At 39.3% G+C, this 19789-nt stretch overlaps 1 protein-coding gene across 3 annotated transcripts; it reads right to left on the minus strand.

The window, feature by feature from the left end:
- Nucleotides 1-836: 836 nt before the first annotated feature.
- On the minus strand, nucleotides 837-17893 carry LOC108347639 (uncharacterized). 3 transcript variants are annotated; one of them, XM_017587023.2, is made up of 5 exons: nucleotides 5046-5729; nucleotides 3838-3998; nucleotides 3516-3549; nucleotides 2859-2961; nucleotides 837-1193 (listed from the first exon to the last, which is right to left on the minus strand). In XM_017587023.2, exons 1-5 carry the CDS (start codon nucleotides 5328-5330, stop codon nucleotides 1087-1089), a joined length of 690 nt encoding a protein of 229 aa, XP_017442512.1. In that variant the 5' UTR covers nucleotides 5331-5729; the 3' UTR covers nucleotides 837-1086. The 3 variants fall into 3 exon arrangements, 1 of the variants encoding a protein (XP_017442512.1); XR_008245245.1 differs by lacking the exons at nucleotides 837-1193; nucleotides 2859-2961; nucleotides 3516-3549; nucleotides 5046-5729 and adding exons at nucleotides 16314-16744; nucleotides 16970-17893 and having other exon boundaries at nucleotides 3867-3998; XR_008245244.1 differs by lacking the exons at nucleotides 837-1193; nucleotides 2859-2961; nucleotides 3516-3549; nucleotides 3838-3998; nucleotides 5046-5729 and adding exons at nucleotides 12105-14368; nucleotides 16314-16744; nucleotides 16970-17893.
- Nucleotides 17894-19789: the final 1896 nt, after the last annotated feature.

Raw genomic sequence — 19789 nt, forward strand, 5'->3', positions numbered from 1 at the left:
GAGGATCCTGTTTGTTTATATTTATTTATTTAAAAAAGGTTTGTTTAACAAAATAAACAAATTTGTTTTCTAGATTATATGTTCCGAAAATTTTCAAAATAAGTTTTCTAAAATTTCTTTGAAAAGAATTTTAGAATAAAATTTTCTAAACGAATGATTTGCATTCTAAAATAAGATTGCTGGAATAAATTTTCCAAAATACATATAATACTACTAAACAAATTTTCGGAATATGAAATACATTTTAGAAAGTTTTAAGAAATAAGCTTTTTCTTCTTTTTTTCAGACTTTTTTCTTCTTCCTCAAACGTTCTCCTTTTTTCTTCTTCCTCTGCAATAGTGAAGATGATGAAAGGGACAACGGTGAAAATGTGGAAGTGATAGTGTTGTACAATGATAAAGGGTAATTTAGTCTTTGTCGACTAGTGTGAGGGTGCAAGAAGCAATAGTCATTTATGTTTTTGTATAGTTTTCAACCCATGTGACCCAATCCAAGATCACTCTTGTCAATAGAGTGGGTACTCTGTACAACAGCAATAGAGAAAAATGAAAATCAGAGAAAAAGTATTGTATAAATTGTTATCAGTTGTATGAATGATACAACTCTTATTATCACTAATAGACTGAACTAACAGTTATTAGAAAAAAAGATGCATTAACTAAATTATAAAATTTAAGGTGCAGACTAAACCATAAAAAGTAAATAATCACCACCATCACCAGGAAGAGGATTGTGAAGTATGCACGTTTTATCAATTAAGCCAACAGAGAGGTGTGCAAAAAGAAAATATATACAGATTAAATGAGTTTATCAGATAAAAAATTTCACCAGGTTCATTTCATGCTACTTCCAATTTTCTATAACCTTCTTAGAGTCAAAACTTTGAGACACAGAAGTGCAGGGTAAATGTCAGTGCATTAATACATTACATCTGTTCAGAGCACAACTCCTACATGAGCTTTAAACCAAAAAAAAAAACGTTTTCCTCACTGTAAACACTTCCTGGCACTAGTTATATTGGCAGCATCATATATAGCATTGAGTTAGTGGGAGAAAAACTACACTATCCCTTACAATATTGTTCTTTCAACGCCTTTCTGTTTGGCTAAAATATCGATCAGTATCTAGCGGTTGGTTCCAACGGTTAGAATCATGAGAGTCAGGAACAGATCCTCCATGCATGGGTCCAAATGCTGCCATGAAGTAGATAGTGATACATGATAAGTGAAGTATATATGTATAAAGAGAAAAGTACTGAAAATTGAATCTAACAACCAACAGAACACAATTTGCAACTTAAGCAGAAGATAGTTTGCTGGAGATTTTTCACACATCACACGGTCATTTCTAGCGATAGTTAAAATACGTTATTTGAAAGAATAATTTCTTCGTTACCAATTGCTAGATTTAAATTTTGATGACTGAGGATTTACAGCACATATAAAAGGGTGAAATAGGCTTGTAAAACACACTGACATCACTGCTATGTACAAACATAAGAATATATTGGATAGTGGTATTCACTTAAATTGCTCCTCCAGCACAAAATTTGAAGCACAAATGATATGATTGTTTCAGGAAAAGAATTATATAGAAAACTATTTTTGGTCTCTAAATTGCTATTGACAATTAGAATACCAAGAAAGAGATTTAAGCACATTCATAGAGATGATTTTTCTCATATTGACCAGCTTCTCTTAAATTAAAAATAAAGCCTAAGTGGTGAGCATCAACCAAGGAACTGGGACCTTAAAGCGCTAAGGACTTGGTAGACCAATGACGAGGGAAAAAGTACTAAGAAAGCAAATAAATCCACATTGGTTCAAATTCACATATAGAAGAATTGAAGTCCAAATTGGTCAACTACTTAATTAAACTTGAGGAATAAAGATGATGAATGGATTGATTTGCAGGACAGCCCATTTTCTATTTTTCCTTTCAAATTTTGTATGTAATTATTTCATGACTTTTGGTATGTTTTGGGTCAGCTTTTTTTTTTTTCTTTTTTTCCACATGCTTCATGAGCCATTATAATAGTTAGTGGGGTTTTATTCTAGTGGATAATTAATTCCCACTAAATTAAATATCTAATAGGAACTAATTCCCACTATCCACCAGAATAAAAGCCCCACTGAACACTATTACATTGGAATAAATAAATAAAACTGACCCAAAACACATCAAGATCCATATGAAGCTATTACATTGGAATAAATAAAAATGCAAAGCAAAAATAGAAAACGGGTCTTGTCTTGTAAATCAGTCCATCCATCATCATTATTCCTCAAATTGAATTAAGTAGTTGACCAATTTGGGCTTCAAGTCTTTCATATGTGAATTTGAACCAATTCGGGCTTCATTGGTTTTCTTAGCGCTTGCTTTTGTCATTGGTTCACCAAGTCCTTGTTGTGCTTCAAAGTCCGTGTTCCTTGGTTGATCCTCGTCAGAAGGAGAACAAAACATAAAACAACTATCAGACAAAAAGCCTAAAGCTCAATTTACAGGCTGGTAAACAAGAGTTGAGTTGTTTGAGATACTTCTGTCTTCTACTAGATTCCGTTAAGGATTGGCACTAACTTGATTTATGGCACATTTAGCAAAACATCCCCATTAAACTCAACCCACTGACTGAGCTAGCTGAAAACTCACATACAGAGTATACTCAGGCACACTGGCTAGTTAGTCTCTCAGCATGTTCAACATTAAAAAATCAAGAAATAGAATGGTTATGCACCATGATGAGGTAAAAGATACCGGTGCTACTGTATAATGCGTTTTCCATTTTAAGGAATTTCACAAAAACATTTCATTGAGGATTACTAGACTTCAGAATGGTGTGTAACCGTCTAGAAACTAACCTTTTTCTCTCATTCTTCTCTCTCGGTCATACTCAAATTTATCCCGAAGAACGCTAACTTTCTCCAAGTTATCAGGTTGTCTGTTTCTTCCAAAAGTCTGGTCCTGAATGAGAATCCAATAATCAGAGAGACAGTATCATAAACGTATACTAAACATTTCAATCTTAATGATTACGGCTATCTCAAACAAATAGATCTAAAATGGGAGATTGAGTTAGAGTCAACTAAAAGCAAAGTGAAAATCAAATGATGCAGAAGATAATAACAGTGTTTTAATATCACAGGGGAACTTGTCCCAGTTAACACAAAAAAGGATGGCCTGTGTATCATTCCTTAAAAACTGGATACCAACAAGAACAAATTTATAATTTATATAATTCTTTTCCCATCATGGATTATGTTAAATAAGATCCCTCAACTCTCATGCAGGGCTTTTTGAGTTGAAATTCCAACAGTCAAAGCCTAATAATCGGCAAACTTCAATATAGGCAAAAGAATTTCTTTTTTATGTAATACAAAATGGCAACATGCAATTTATTTCTGATGGCACTTTATTCTGCATAGCTCACTAATGGTGGAACAATATCCTTAGAATCAAAGATATATACAAAAGCAAGACAAAAAGGCAACTTCTATACTATATTTATATCATTGTACCTTATAATCCATCTGAGGCTGAGGTCTTCTACTCCTGAAATGCCATATAGCAGAAAACACTAATATTAGACAGCATCTCCCTCGCCCCCCACAAAATTTTGAAACAGAAAATTCAGAACCATAATAATATAGCTAACACAAAAATAGAATCTTCAGAATCTTCAAAGAATAATTGTTTGAATAAAACTGTGCAAGATGACCAGTTCCGTCCTCAACTTCATGCAAGTGACAGTTCAAGAAAAATATCATTTTCCCAAGACAAAAGCAGTCATAGGTCTTGGCAAGAAAGGAAAAGAGGAAAGAATCAATAATGGAGGCAAACCTGTATGGGGAGAAATCCCTATCATCATCTTCAGCAGACTCATAGTTCGCATGATCCTGAGCAAGCTTTTTGGAGTAACCCTCATCCCAATAAAGCCTCTCCCAGTTTTCTCTAAGTTCATTATACAGTTCCATGTACCTTTTACACCAAGGATCATGCTCCTTTCAATACAACGCAAGCAAGTTAGACAACAATCATGATTTTGAATTTTACATTTCTTGTTCATAAAAAAAGCATAAACTGACAACAACTACCAAGTCAACAATGCAACAGAATTATAATATCCATCACATTTTCGCTCATATTAAGCAAGGCAATAACCATGTAATGCAACTTCTTATTAGAAAAATTCAAATTGAAAAACACAAAAATACAAATGGGATAACAATGTCTTAGGTTTAAATACGTTGATGGTCAGTGAAAATATCACAATATCTTGTTTCAATACCTATAAAAAAAATTATTCATTTTCAGTCACTACATTTAACAAAATGAAATGATTTTTTTATTTCATTACACAAGTTTTTAACCCTTCATATGGAAACTAAGGGTTTGTTTGATTCATTTCTCACCTGTTGATTTTAAAAACTACTTTTCCAAAATAATGTCAGACAACTTGGCAATCAATCTCTCATCCAAAATCTGTTAAGCTTTGCACATTGCTTCCAAAAAGAACAAAAACAAGTGTTCAGAAAAAAAAAAAACAATAGAATCAGCTAAGAAATATTCTCTCACTTTTGGTCTAATTTCATCGAATTCAACCTCTCCCTCGATTCCACTCCTGCTTTGTGTCTTGCACCACCCTCCACTAACTATCTAGCAACTTGTTTAGTAGCATTTGAAAAATTACAAACAGTTTCCGGAAGTAAAACTCAAATACACTCTAAACCTACATTTTAAAACAACTGACTTGGGTTGCAACATCAAGGATTCTGAAGTCTCCACAACCACAATATCTATCCACAATGACAAAATTGCAACCAGAATTGAGACTAATATTTAAAACCATGAGGGTAAGAACTAAAAACCTTGTAAAGACCAAAACACAAAAAAGTAGCAAAACCTTGGTCTTAATCTCTACATGGAGTAACACACTCTGCAAATATCCTAATGCTGCACAATCCTTCTCAACAAAACTATTTTATCCTAAACAAAATATAATTATAAAATAAATAACACAAAATCGAGAGAAAGCGTAAAGGACTAACGGATTCCTTAAGAACGAGGCGTGTTCGGCGCATGAATTGTTCTCTGAGCTGCTTGCGGCGCTTGTTGGGGATGTTTTCTCGAGGGATCACGAAGCGCTCACGTAGCGGCACGTGATCGCCGATCTCGTGCATTTCGCCGTCGACCGCCCACCACTCCGACCGCTCCTCCGTCTTCCTCAGTGCCACCGGTGGCGACTTTGGTCGCGTTCGAGCGTACCGGAGCTGCCCGAGGAGAAACGGCGTCGTCAGTGGCCGAAGCTGAAACCGTTTCGCGACAGAGAGCATCGAAACAAAACCAAAAAGAGCAAAGAAAAAAATAAGGTTTATCAGTGGCTTTCCTTCTAGTGTTGTTATTTAGTTCGGTTCAGTGCAGGAGAAAGCCGCGCGTCAGTGGTTTGACTGGAGATCTCGAGGGGCCGCGACAGTGCTTCGCCGGAACGAACGAGAAGGTTTCTCTCCCGTGAAGAGAAGGAGGGAAGAAGCTTGGGGCGTCCTGGTTTACGGCTGGCGGCGGTCGCTTTGATGGTGACTCCGGTGGCGAACGACGGTGAGCGAGAGTGCTTGCACCGCGACCTGCGATGACCGGCTGATTCGGTGGTTGCAGCGGCGGGCATACCCATGGGAGGCAAATATTTCCCTGGATCGTGTGCTTCTGAAGAAGAGGAAACCCTACTCTGATTTGAAAAAGAGTTTGGGCCTAAGCCCAAAGGAGCTGGACCAAATGAATTTCCTTTACATCCCCGGTTTTTTTCTCTGCATCCCTACTCTTTTGGACTGTTTTTGTTTTATCTTATTTTGTTTCTTTTTATTTCTTTTAGTATTTGTTTGATTATTAGGTCTTTATTGCATGTAATCCCTTGTATGATAATCCCACATCCTTTTGGTTTATTTATATCTATTGGATTTGTTTGTTTTGTTTTTACATAAAAAACACAAAATAAAAAAAAGGGATAAAATTATAAAAAACAAAAATATCGTTCGTAGTGTTTTTTGTATTTGTTTTCTTTTTTTGTTAATAACTAAATAAAGTTTTTTTATTTCATTAAATTTATCATATTTTCTATCCCAATTTTATCCTATCTTTTTCACATTTTTAGGTCATCGATATTTCAACTCACATCTTTTTCTTAATGAAAAAATTATGAAAAAAATAAAAAATGATATAAATATCGGTATGAATACTTGTGCGATCATACGCATCAGCCTAGTACTCATTACCTAAAATATAAAATAAACAAAAAAAACTGTGTGAGTGCTCGTGCGATCGTACGCATCAGCCTAGTGCTTATTACACAAAATAATAAAAATAAACAAAAAAAGTCGTGTGAGTGCTCATGCGATCGTATGCATCAGCCTAGTGCTCATTACGCAAAACAATAAAAAATAAGAAAAAAGCCGTGTGAGTGCTCCTGCGATCGTACGCATCAGCCTAGTGCTCATTACGCAGAACAATAAAAATAAACAAAAAAGTCGTGTGAGTGCTCGTGCGATCGTACGCATCAGCCTAGTGCTCATTACGCAAAACAATAAAAAATAAGGAAAAAGCTGTGTGAGTGCTCGTGCGATCGTACGCATCAGCATAGTGCTCAGGAGTAAGAGGGTCTAGAGAAAGGGGTCTTTCTAGAACTGGAGCCTCCCCGGGATATCACAGGTCCACCAACCCTAAGTGGTTGGTTCTGCTGTCTCTGCGGTCCCTCTGGTTCTCCCTTAGTCTCTTCCATATCATGGGCCATCTCTACCAAAGCGGAGAATTCTCTAATGCGCAATCCTTTCACCAGTAACTTTATATCCTTTCTCAAGCCATTCTCAAACTTGCGACACTGCCAATCTTCATTTATTGACATGGTGTTGAAGCGAAGTAGGTGTTTAAAATGATCTGCATACTGCGATACTGATCTATTGCCCTGAGTCAACTCAAGAAACTCTACCTCCTTAGCAAACCTGACACTATCTGGGAAGTATTCAATGTAGAATTTAGTTCTGAACAACTCCCAAGTGATAGGAGTCTCGTTCCTCTCCAAGATCGTCTTCACACTGTTCCACCAATGTCCAGCTTCTCCTGTCAGCAAGTACTGGGTGTAGGCCAGCTTCTTCTCATCCGGACTCCCTTTGGCTTCATAGATTCGTTCCATATCTTGGAACCAATGATCGGCCTCATCCGGACTACACTTGCAAGTAAACCTGTCGGGATGATGTTGGAGAAAACTCTCCAAACTCCACTCCTTAACTAGAATGGCAATAGGGGCAAAAACACCAAGAGTAGGTCTTCCATTAGCCATCATTTCCATGATGTACTTCTGAGTGTCTTCAGCTGACACTCTTGCAGCTTCTAGGTTTTGAAGAGCGATGGTGTTTTGTTCCACCAAGGCAGCATTCTGAAGTTGCATAGCCTCAAGTACAACCTCTAGTCTTATGGTGTTCTCAGAAGGCTCGGGCTGAGAAGGAGGAGGAGGTGGTGGTCTAGGTGCCATTTTCTGCTCATACAGAGAAAACACCATTAATCCAACCCAAGGAAACAAGGACAACCATCCAACACAAGACTAAGAGTACACAGCACAAGCAGGGCACACACATACCCTACAAGATCCTCTAAGGACAGAAACTGCTCTGATACCATTAATGTAACATCCCAATTATATACGTCATGCATATATAATAAAGACGTCATCATGCATAATATAGGAAAGTAGTCAAGAGTTAATTAAGGATTACAGTCATCCTTAGAATAGTGCGGAATTTCCGACTAGAGTATTAGAATTTCTCCCTAGAAATTACGGAGAATTTAAAACTTTAAATACACAAAAGTTCTTCGGACATAATACGAAGTCATGGAATAAGAACGAGCAATTCTAAGCTGCAGCACTGCCATCTCCATCAAGAGTTGATCCCAAAGTATCCTTTCTCTCTAAGGAAACACTCGTTTCATCTCCTCCGATCATTATTCCGGTATCATAGAAGGACTCACGGCGTCAAGGGCTTCCAGAGAAACCGTTCGGTTTGTGAAGCTGGAATGGTAAGTCTTTCCCTTCATGCTGTCGATTGTTTTCCTAAACATGCAAACTCAGTTCTGAGTTCGTACGTTGATCACTATTCTTAAAATGAGGGGATCTGATAGTGTCGGGTATCACTTGTGTAGTTTGGTTTAACGAGCGGAGGATTTGTAGTGGAGAAGTGTATTTCTGCGTCTGGGAACGTTTGGTCACCTTTAGAGGTAAGGGAAGATTATTTGATTTAATTCGTATGTTGTGTTTTGTATGAACGTTCGTTATTTGATTACATGAGTATAATGCATGATGTTTGATGTGATTGAATTGCATGAACGTTGGTTGATTATTGAGTGGGAATGAAATACATGAATTTACATGATATGGATTGTATGAAATGTGGAAGTTGATGTTGATATGAACGAATGGAACTAGGAAGTTGTATGATGAGAAATAAACTGGAACGTAAATGAAATTGAATGTGAACCTTCCCAATGATAAAGTACGTTCGTTGCTGAACGGTCCTTGACCGTTCGGTTTTCCTGGTGAACATAGTTAAAATGAGATTCTTTCATTTGGATAGAACCCTAGTTGAGGATGAGCGTCCTCATATTATAATACTATGCTTGAGCGTTCGGCCAAGCACAGTTGTATCTGGGTGTCCTTTGATAAATTCCATTCTTTTATATATATATGTAATAGCATATTTTCTCTGTTCGTAAACACTACTTCGACAGTCTCTTAGAACTTCCCGGAAGGTCACCCATCCCAGAATTGTTCCAGGCTAAGCACGCTTAACCATGGAGTTCTTATGAGTCAGGCTACCGAAAAGCAAATGCATTTTGGTAGCCTGACTCATAAGAACTCCATGGTTAAGCGTGCTTAGCCTGGAGCAATTCTGGGATGGGTGACCTTCCGGGAAGTTTTCCCGAAAAGTGTGCGAGTGAGGACAAAGCACACTGGAAAGCCTGGTGGTGATCTGTGGGGGCAGTCGATGGTCCCTGTGAGTTGCCGGGACGTTACAGATGGTATCAGAGCCTAGCCTCTCCCAGTACGGTGTGGTTCGAGGACGAACCAGAGCAAAAACTGGTGGGCATGTGACACCCGGGCACGGAGACGAGGGCGGGGAGTGACGCCGGTGCAAGAAGCATGGTGCAGGGGGCACAAACAAGGAGCGGCTCCTGGCAGCTTCGGGTGGAAGGGGTACATGGATGAATCGAACATACACCGGAATGAGAGGGATCTGGAGACTGTATAGGTATGGGACTATACGGTTGAAGGATAGCTTAAAGGAATTGATTTGACTACTCATATCACCAAAATGCATTTGCTTTTCGGAAGCCTGACTCATAAGAACTCCATAGTTAAGCGTGCTTAGCTTGGAGTAATTCTGGGATGGGTGACCTTTTGGGAAGTTTTCCCGGAAAGTGTGCGAGTGAGGACAAAGCACACTGGAAAGCCTGGTGGTGATCTGTGGGGGCAGTCGATGGTCCCTGTGAGTTGCCGGGACGTTACAGATGGTATCAGAGCCTAGCCTCTCCCAGTACGGTGTGGTTCGAGGACGAACCAGAGCAAAAGCTGGTGGGCATGTGACACCCGGGCACGGAGACGAGGGCGGGGAGTGACGCCGGTGCAAGAAGCATGGTGCAGGGGGCACAGACAAGGAGCGGCTCCTGGCAGCTTCGGGTGGAAGGGGTACATGGATGAATCAAACATACACCGGAATGAGAGGGATCTGGAGACTGTATAGGTATGGGACTATACGGTTGAAGGATAGCTTAAAGGAATTGATTTGACTACTCATATCACCAAAAATGCATTTCCTTTTCGGTAGCCTAGTCCATATGAACTCCATGGTTAAGCGTGCTTAGCTTGGAGCAATTCTGGGATGGGTGACCTTCTGGGAAGTTTTCCCGGAAAGTGTGGGAGTGAGGACAAAGCACACTGGAAAGCCTGGTGGTGATCTGTGGGGGCAGTCGATGGTCCCTGTGAGTTGCCGGGACGTGCGCTCGTACTAAGAAGTGCTCGGTCTTATACCAAGCGCTCGCGCTCATTCTTGTAAAATCAGTCTTAACAAAATAGCGTTCGTCCGACTTCAGTATGGGTTTGAATTCCCGAGAGTCAGTTCATTCAACTGATTCACGTGGTAAATAACGTTCGTCCTATGGAATATGATATTACTCGGTTATTCCCAAACCTAATCGTGACTCTGTCGGTCGTATTCTGATCTGGAACGGGCGTCTTCTCAGTCCCGTCCATGGTGTTCGTCTTCGTTCTCACATAGAGGGGGTACGTCATGTGTGGGAACGACAGGAGGTCCTAGTCCTGGTGGTTAATTTGGACAGATAGGACTAACCTCGGGTGGCAGCTGATGAGGATTCCAGTTACTACATCACCCGGGTGCACGAACTTCGAAGCTACACAGAATTCATACAGTCCGGACGGTCGATCTAGTGATAGGCTTGGTGTAATGCGTACGTTGAAATGTGCATGTGTGATGAATTGTTTACATGAAGTTGTGTGTTGATGCATGAATTAAATTACATAAGTTTACCCTGCGTTTTTCCTTGTGTTGTCTCGTTTTGTACGTTCATCTTGTCGTTGCAATGATCATCCGTGTGGATGTGAGCAGAAGGAGACGAGCGGCTGGAAGATGCGCTGGAAGAAGAGAATTTGGTAGAAATTGAGGTGAAGACCGAACAGTAGGACGTTCGGCTAGTGGTATAGGTGTTTGATAGAGTGGTCGTTCGACCACCTTATCTGTTTCTTTTGTTATGATCGACCGTTCGATATTTTCTCCTGTAAACCGTTCGGTCAGGTACTACTTATGTTCGGCTTAAATTTTGTAACTCTTATGTAAGGACGTTCGTCTTTGTGTGTTCGTTCATTAGTGAAAAGACTGTACTGAATTATTATTAAATGTGATTATTCTATTATATAGTTGATGACTGTATATTTGGGATGTCACACCCTGCATTGTAATCTTGAGCCAATCGAAAATGTAACATCCCAATTATATAATAACCAAGATCATAAGGACATCAACATCCAAATAAAGAGAACAGTCAGATTATGACGCGTAATTAAGTGCGGAATTACAGTCATTCAAATAAAAGACGAAATTTTAAACTTTAAACAATTTAAAGTATTTGAACACTACAAGCATTCAAATAGGAAAATTCCTAAGTAGACTACACCGCAACATCAGCATCCTCTAGCTCTTGCTCCAAGGGAATCTCCACAACAACATCTACTCCCATCCAAGTAGATGATCATTGGCACGCGGGTCGCACCGCGTACAAATTCGATGCACGAAAATAATGCAGTATAGCTAGGAAGTGACTCCTAGGTCGTCTCTCAAGGACCAATATTGTGGTTCAGTCTCAGATCACACACGAAGTAGGGGGGGTTAGAAATGGTTGTTTTTGCGATGAAAATTAAATTACGGTGAAAATTAAACTAAAACAGTAAAACAAAATTTAAATAGTAAAAATTAAACTGCTACAGTAAAAAAAAACGAAATTACAGTAAAATAAAACATTAAAATTAATTCTGGAACAGAAAACTAAAATACAGAAAATGAAAATACAGTAAATAATAAATACAGAAAACAGTAAAAACAATAAAAACACTAAAACAGTAAATTTTAGAAAACAGTAAAAAAAACGAAAATACAGTAACATGAAACAGTAAAAATTAAATCTGGAACAGTAAAAACGAAAATACAGTAAAATAGAAAATACAGAAAACAGTAAAAACAGTAAAACAGTAAAACAAAAAAAAATGAAATTACAGCAGTAAATAATAATAGTAAAAACAGCAATTACAGAATTTCAAAATCAGTAAAACAGTAACAGAAAAATACAGAAAACGTAAATACAGAAAACAGTAAAAATGAAAATACAGTAAAAAGTAAAAACATAAAACAGTAAAATTCAAATCTGAAAACAACATCAACATTACGGCGGCAAAACATTTAGATCAAAACTACAGCTAATAATTTAACGTGCAATATTCAACAACGTAGTGCAAACAACGGTAAAAATTAGACGACAGGTAAACAACACAGGAATTAAATTGCTACATAATTAAAATTACAGCAACAAATAAAACAGAGACAGTAAAATGGAATTGGCATTTGAGTATCAGGAAATTAAATCACATTTTGCATTGAATGTAAATTCATTACAACTAAAAACATAAAATTGGAACCTAGGAGCGTGTACACCAAAATCAGTTATTGTGCGCATCAACAGTAGCAGTCCTTCACATCGGTTCCAGCCTCTACTGTTGCAGCCAGCTTCTGCCGTGTCCTCCTCTGCTGGACAGGTCCAGCTTCTTCTTCCAATGGTCTCCCACACGGCTCTCTCTACCAAAACTCTTTACATCACTCTACATTCCATACTATTATGTATTTCTAAGAGGGGAAGACTCCCCCAGACCGTCAACCCCCTGCAGAACCGGGACTCCTCCTTTTATTCTTGGAGGTCTTTTCTCCCATGGCTGGAAGTGCAAATGCAGGCTGGAAGTGAGTGTATCTCCCTCTGTCAGTTCCACCTTGGTCTCCCATTAACTTCTATTATATTCATTTCTTGCATTATCCATTATGTGAAGAATAAAATAAGGTGGGGCCTTCCATTTTTTAACTTCTGCATGCTCTGCACCGAGACTGAGAACATTGCCACTCCACCTAGTCTTCTCTTTGTTGAATTGCTGGACCCGTGATGCTCCTGGACGTGGCTGGGAACGTGAAGACTCCTCTGCTGAACCGTGAAGGCCTCCCTCTCGGTATGCTTCTTCTTCATCTCAGCTAGACTGGACGGTCTCTGCTGTAGCTACTCCAAAACCGTGTGAATCAGCAAGCAAAAGGGACCCTCCTTCCATCAAGGCCATGCCTTTCTCCATACTGGATACTCAGAGTTGGCTGATCGTGTTGCCATCTTCTGGTACTGGATTTACTACTGCAATGGAGAACGTGAGCTTCTCCATCCTCTGCTGCTGGATGTGCTCCTTCAACTCTGAATCACCACATCTCAACGCTCCTCTTTTCTTCTCTCTTTCATGCTTCTTTCTTCATTTCCAGCAATGAGTGAGCTCTACTGGACATGCATCTCTGCTGCCAACGTGAGCTTCCTTTCCAGCCAGCCGTGGTTCTTCACTTAGCTGGAATGTAACTCTGGTCCGTGTCTTCCTTTAATGTGTGCCACCTCCAGCTACTTCCCTTAGTTTCTTGCTGCAATCGCATTCTCCAAGCAACCTCCTAGACGCTGGATGCTTCATATGTGCACACCTAAGGTTGGATGGTAATGCTAGCTGGAGCTGCTGGACCGTGATGAGTGCCTTTCATTCTAGCTGCTTCAACTCTTGCTTGCTTCTTTCCAACCGAGAATCCCCCATGGCAGTCACTCTTCTTGCCTCACACGTTGCAGCTGCACCTCCATTCTTCATCATCAATCACCGTGTTCTAGTACCAGGAAGTGTGTTTCTTTCTCTCCATGCTGGACCGTGACTTCACTACTGCTGCTGTTTCCATTTCCAGCAACTCTCCAATGGTGACTGCCTCCTTGCTTGCTCCAGCCGTGACTTATTCCCATCCGTGATGAACTCCATGTAATCTCCCATGGCAGTCACTTTGCTGGACATCAAATTGAATCAACACCTTTCTTCTTCATGCACACAAAATACCAAAATGAAATCACTTGCTGCTTTGGTCGTGACAACCTCTAGCTTTCTTCTTCTCATTCATCATCAAGCCATGAGCTTCCTTGAGCTTCACTTCTCTAGGTGGCTACTGCACCTTCATTCTTTGCTGCCATGGTGGACGTGTGAGAGTGCTGGAAGTGGAAAACCGAGACACCTTCTCCCCAACGTGCTGGACTGCTTGGACGTGAAGCTGCTGGATCAGTATGCTGCTATTCTCCCTCTGAAATGATCGCTTCAGCTTGTGCATACCACTACTCCTTGCGGCTTCATTCTCTGTTGCTTCTTTTCCAGCAATCCGTGCAACATTTGCTCCATCAATTCTTCATACATCAACTAAGGTGGCGGGTGAATGGTCCTTGAGGCAGCTGCTATCTTCAAGTTTACTGGGTGCTTCTGGAATCAACACACCGTGCAGCTGGAATTAACTCTTTCTTTTGAAACTCTCCATTCCAGCACGTCACCAAGTGCTCTCTGTAACGAACGTGTGTAGCTGGCTTTCTTTTTCTCATTACAACACACTTTTCTTATTCTCCTGTGCGCATCTTCTCCAAGAAGAATATCACACTTTTATTTCTTTTGTACTGGACACGGGACGTGATGTTTCAAAGCCCATGCTACTCTTGCACTCTTTGTCTCCTAAGAAAACAAAAGTGAATATAATATAGATGTGGCAGCAAGTAACGTGCATGGGTGCACTTTATTTTTCAGCTTATTAAACTTTTGAGCTAAAACTTCCACCAACGTAAACATCACTCTCCAAGTGAATCCACTTCATTTTGAATTTTCTTCCAACTAAACCGTGAATGGCCGTGAGATGCTCTGAGTTTAATTTCCATTTTTCATTAAACCTTCAAATGTCACAAATTGTAATTCCACAATTTTCCTGCAATTACTAATGCAAATAATTCTCTCAAATAATTCAAATTAATTAAAATTAGAATTAATGATCAAATTAAACACAATTAGTAAAAACAGGAAAATACCGGACATTTAAGCACAATTTCCTGATTAATTCTAGCACAATAAACAAAGTGAAGTGAGAAAATATTGATTCATCAATCATCGCCAAAGAAACATACCCAAACAGCACACAACAAACAATGCAAGGGTGAGCTAGATATAAAAAGCATGTTATACATATAGTACAGTTAATTCAGCTGTATAACTGTCGAACTATCAGTCGTCTTTGCACTTGCATAGTTCAGCTGGCACTCCCCAACACTAGCAAGGTAAATCCCCCACTTGTCTATGTCTACCATCAAAGACTATGGACGAGGACCTCCCTCTACTCTCACCACTTACACTGTTCTTCTCTATGTGAGCATGAACAATGCTTTGAGTGTACGCATAGACAGAACGAATCCAAAGTTCAATCCAAAGTTCACTACAGTTATACAGAACAACCACAACACCCCAGATATCACTTTCATCCATCTCACCCTAAGATGTCCAATTCATACTCAAATTCATCATTTAAATTTGCAGCCATATCATCACAGTAATTTAACATATCACATGCATTTACATACTTTCACATAAATCACATCACAGTATACATTCCAAACATTTTTCACACTTAATCCAACCCAGTACAAGAGCAAACGAAACTTAGAACCGAACACTATTTGCCGAGCACTATTTGGCCGAGCACTATTTGGCCGAACACAATTTGCCGAACGCTATTAGACGAACACCATTTGGCCGAACACTATTTATTGCACTATTAGGTCGAACGCTATTTTGGTCGAACGTAAAGAGATCAAACGCTATCAATCGAACACTGTGAGGTCGAACACTATTTGAACGAACAGTGTGAGATCAAACAATACTAGGCCGAACGCTCAAAACCGAACACCATATTAGATTGAACACAATTGGCCGAACACTAAAACCAAACATCATAATGGATCGCATATTGTTTGGACGAACGCTCAAAGATCAAGCCTCATCAAGACCGAACGCTACCTATGACAAGTACTACCTGAGGACAACCATCATCGAAAACGATCACTAACTGAGAATAAACCTCATCAAGACCGAACGTTCAATAACTGAGAATAAACATCATCAAGACCGAACGTTATCCATCACCAATACACCAAGACCGAACGCTAACGATCATTAGCACATAATAAGACCGAACGCTATCAACCGAACACTATTAACCGAACACTATCAGGTCGAATACTGTTTGTGCGAATGCTTATATATCAAATACTTTTGGACGAACGCTTACTGACCGAACACTCTCAGGTCGAATACTGTTTAGACCGAACACTATCAGATCGATTACTGTTTGAACGGACGTTTACAGACTGAACCCTATCAGGTGGAATATTTTTTTGGCGAACGTTTACCTATTTAAATTACCATTTGGAACGAACGTTTACATATTTAAATTACTATTTGGACGAACGTCACTTTCGAATTCTGTAGAATTTTGCAGAATCACAACCACGTTTCCAGAGCCCCTTTTTCATTCCCCTTTTTCCCAGATTTTCATCAAAGAACAGAATATCACAGATCTCAAACACAGTTTAATATTTCTACAATCTATGGAAACAAATCTTGCTCCCCTTACCTCTTGAAGACTTCCTTTGCAAACCTTGAATCAATCTCTACATTGTGTTTCTCCTCTACCGTTCCAGCCCTCTGTTACAGTGTCTAACTTATTCTTTCTCTCTCCTCTTCACCTCTCTCAGATTTTGCAGCAAGGCTTCCACTCCCACAAATACAGAACCCAATTTCTCCTTTCAACCCATGGGCTCTTCCCTTAAAGGGAAAGAAAAACCGTGCACTGGTGCCAGCTGGACGAACCTCAGCCGTCCCCTTCCATTCCTCAGTGCAGTGTCCATTAAGAAGATGATGATGATATTTCCTGGTGGTTGGAGCACTTCAAAGTGGAATGACCCACCACCCACCAGCTGCTGTTGCCACTTCTTTGTTGGACATGAAGCCCCTTCCCCCACCACTTTCTTTTAAGAAAAAAGACGAACGGTCCTTACAGAAAACCTCATCCAAAAAAATTACGAACGTTATAATTCTTTCTCAATTCATGTTCAAAACATGGAAAATAACGCAAAAATTTATGATATAATCACTTACGAAATCCTGGATTGCAATTTCAAAACTTAAAAAAATTGCCATCATTCATTATCAGCTTAGAAAAAAATCAATGCAAAAACACCAGGGCAAAAAGTAAAAGTAAAACCTTTACAAAGAAACTTTAATACGCACCTCCCAGAATTTCTCCAGATCGAATCCCAGATCAAAGTATACAGCTGCTGCGACGGACTCTACGATATCCGAAAGGACCTTGGGGCCCCCCACGGATCCACCGTGTATCCCAACGAGGTATTTCTCTAGGGTGACAACTTTCTCAAATTGTTCGATCTCATCCCTGAGCATAGATGAGAAGCTTTGGCAGATGAAACGGTGGAGGCCGCGATGGATGACAACTCGTGCCAGCTTCTCTTTGCTGACGTTGGCATCAAGTAGGTCAGATAGTTGGCCAGGATCGAGCTGGGGGTAGGCGAGAAAGAGGTGTTTGCTGATGGCTAGCCCTATAATGTGATCTCCCACGAACTCAAGTCGCTCATAAGAAACACCTGTGGAAGATGAATGGGTGAGAGCTTCTTCTAGAAGCTTCCGATCTATGAATCCGTAGCTCAAGATTCTCTCTACCTCAATCACAGATGCTTCCATCTCTCTCTGATCTCTTTCAACCCGTTTTCTCTGCTAAGGATAACTCAGAATCTTATTCTTTCTAGACTTTTTCTCCCTACACCTCACCGGTCTCACCCTGCACCTCCTTATTTTTCTATTATTCTAACCGTGCCCCTGTGAGAAGCACAGACAAAGGTCGAAGTCTTAATTGTAATGGTTGAGAGGACTCCGGACTAGGTTGAATGCATTTCTGGGTTGGATAAGATGAAGGTTGAGACGTAGTGATTGAGAACACGCAGGCGGAAGAGCAGTTGCATAGGTTGTCACACTTGAAGTGTGAGCTCGCTAGAAATACCGTAAACACAAGCGTTTCATATTGTGTCGCAGTTGGAAGCGCGATTCAGACCGCACCGTAGTTGGAATTGCGGTAGCCGCTCTAGTGCGACTCATTTTGGCCGTAGGTTGAATTGCGGTGAAGAGATTTTGTATTCTTTTTCTTTAATTTATCATTACAGTATAATACACACAAAGTCTTCTTTCTTTGCCTTTTTTCCCTTTGAGATATATTTAAGTATACTATAATCAATTTTTCTTTACTCCTGTAATACCAATCACTATAAGATAATCACATCAATGACAACAAAACATGCTTTTTGATTCAATAAAGCTCTGATACCAATTGTTGGAACAATCGGTACCGTTATAGAGTTGCGCAGCGGAATAAAATATTCGGAAAGCGTGTTACGGTCACAAATCAAGTTTTGATGGTTCGTTTTAGAAAAACAATTTTCTTAGAGAAAATTAATCAAACAGTTAACATGCGTAAAAGGTAAAGAGTATAGAGAGTAGAAAAATTGATACACTGGATTTTTATCCTGGTTCGAATCAAAAGATTCTACGTCCAGTCGTTAATCACTATAAATAGTGATTAACCTTTTTCACTAAAAATGGTTTCACAGATTACAACTAATAGTGAATAAAGCAGATAAATAAACCTTCCTTCGACGAACGAACAGGAAGAAGAACACTCTGCCAACTCGAAGAGAAACGCTCCGAATATCGACAAACGAAACGCGAGCTTCTCCTATTCACGAGACCAGGCAGAGCACCTTGCTAACTCGAAGAGAGCTTGCTTCGACTATCGACACACGACACACGAGCCTCTCCTGTTCACGAGACCAAGCAAGGGAACTTGAACTATAGCTTCTGATAACTTCCTCTAACAAACAGTATTCTACAAGAGCTTCTGTTCAACAACGTTATTATTGATCTTCACAGAAACCCAATATATTGCTAGCTGTTATGAATATCTAAGGTTAAGTCTCAACTGCCACGAATAATCGATTATTGTAAGTGATAATCGATTATTTAAGTCCGTTACAGGGTTTTCAAAATGTGATAATCGATTATATGAAGTGATAATCGATTATTCCTGTATGACTCTGTGATAATCGATTATTGTCATTCCATAATCGATTATTGCAGTTAAAAATGCAAGTTTACAAGGTTTACAAGAATTTCCTACTACATTTAATTTCTACAAATTGCTTTTAACTAATTCTAATATCTTCTTCAACTAAAACTTCTTGTAGCATCATCAAAACAAATTTCTTCAAGATTTACCAATACTCCTTATTGGTAACATAGGTGTGGTGGAACTCGTGTTGGTGTTTCATGGTGGTTTACGTTTCAAAATGGTGAAGTTCAGGTTATTGGAATTCGGAGTCCGGAATATGTGTTTCCGGATTGATGTTTCACGAAGTGTTAGAGGAATATTCCAGATAAAAAAGAAAATCTAGAATAGTGATGTTATCTTGTACATTCTGAAAACAACATCCTGAAGTATATGTTCAATGTTCAATTTCTTCTTCCAAGAACCAATCCAGAATACGGAATACCCATCCCGAAAATTAATAAAAAAAAATTGGAGCCACGTCAGCCATCAAGAAGATTGTCTCTGATGGTGTCAATGCAGAGATGGAGGAGAAGGAGCAGATGAAGAAAAACGAACAAACGAAAGGAGAAGTGGAGAACCGGAACGGCTGTGCAAGGAAGAGAGAAAAGAAAAAAGTAAAATTATTATATTAAAGTAATTAGATACATTATTCAGATTATTCAAGGGGTGCTGGGCACTGCAAGTTTTGAAGGAAGAGACATATCCAGATATATTGGGTTGACACTCATTTGATAAGATGGCCTGATTTCTAAAGTATTTATGAACATCGAGTAAGCACGCTTAGTAAACGCATTGGAGTGATAACAGTAAAGATTGTAGAGGTGTACTGTGATTGATAAACTTCTAACATATTCAAGTATCTTTGGTTTATATAGCGTCTTATATTAATTATACTGTGTGTTAAGTTTCTCGATCTAGGACTGGTTAATATAGTT

Source organism: Vigna angularis, chromosome 9 (assembly GCF_016808095.1).
Source record: "Vigna angularis cultivar LongXiaoDou No.4 chromosome 9, ASM1680809v1, whole genome shotgun sequence".
In the NCBI taxonomy this organism is placed as follows: Eukaryota; Viridiplantae; Streptophyta; class Magnoliopsida; order Fabales; family Fabaceae; genus Vigna; species Vigna angularis.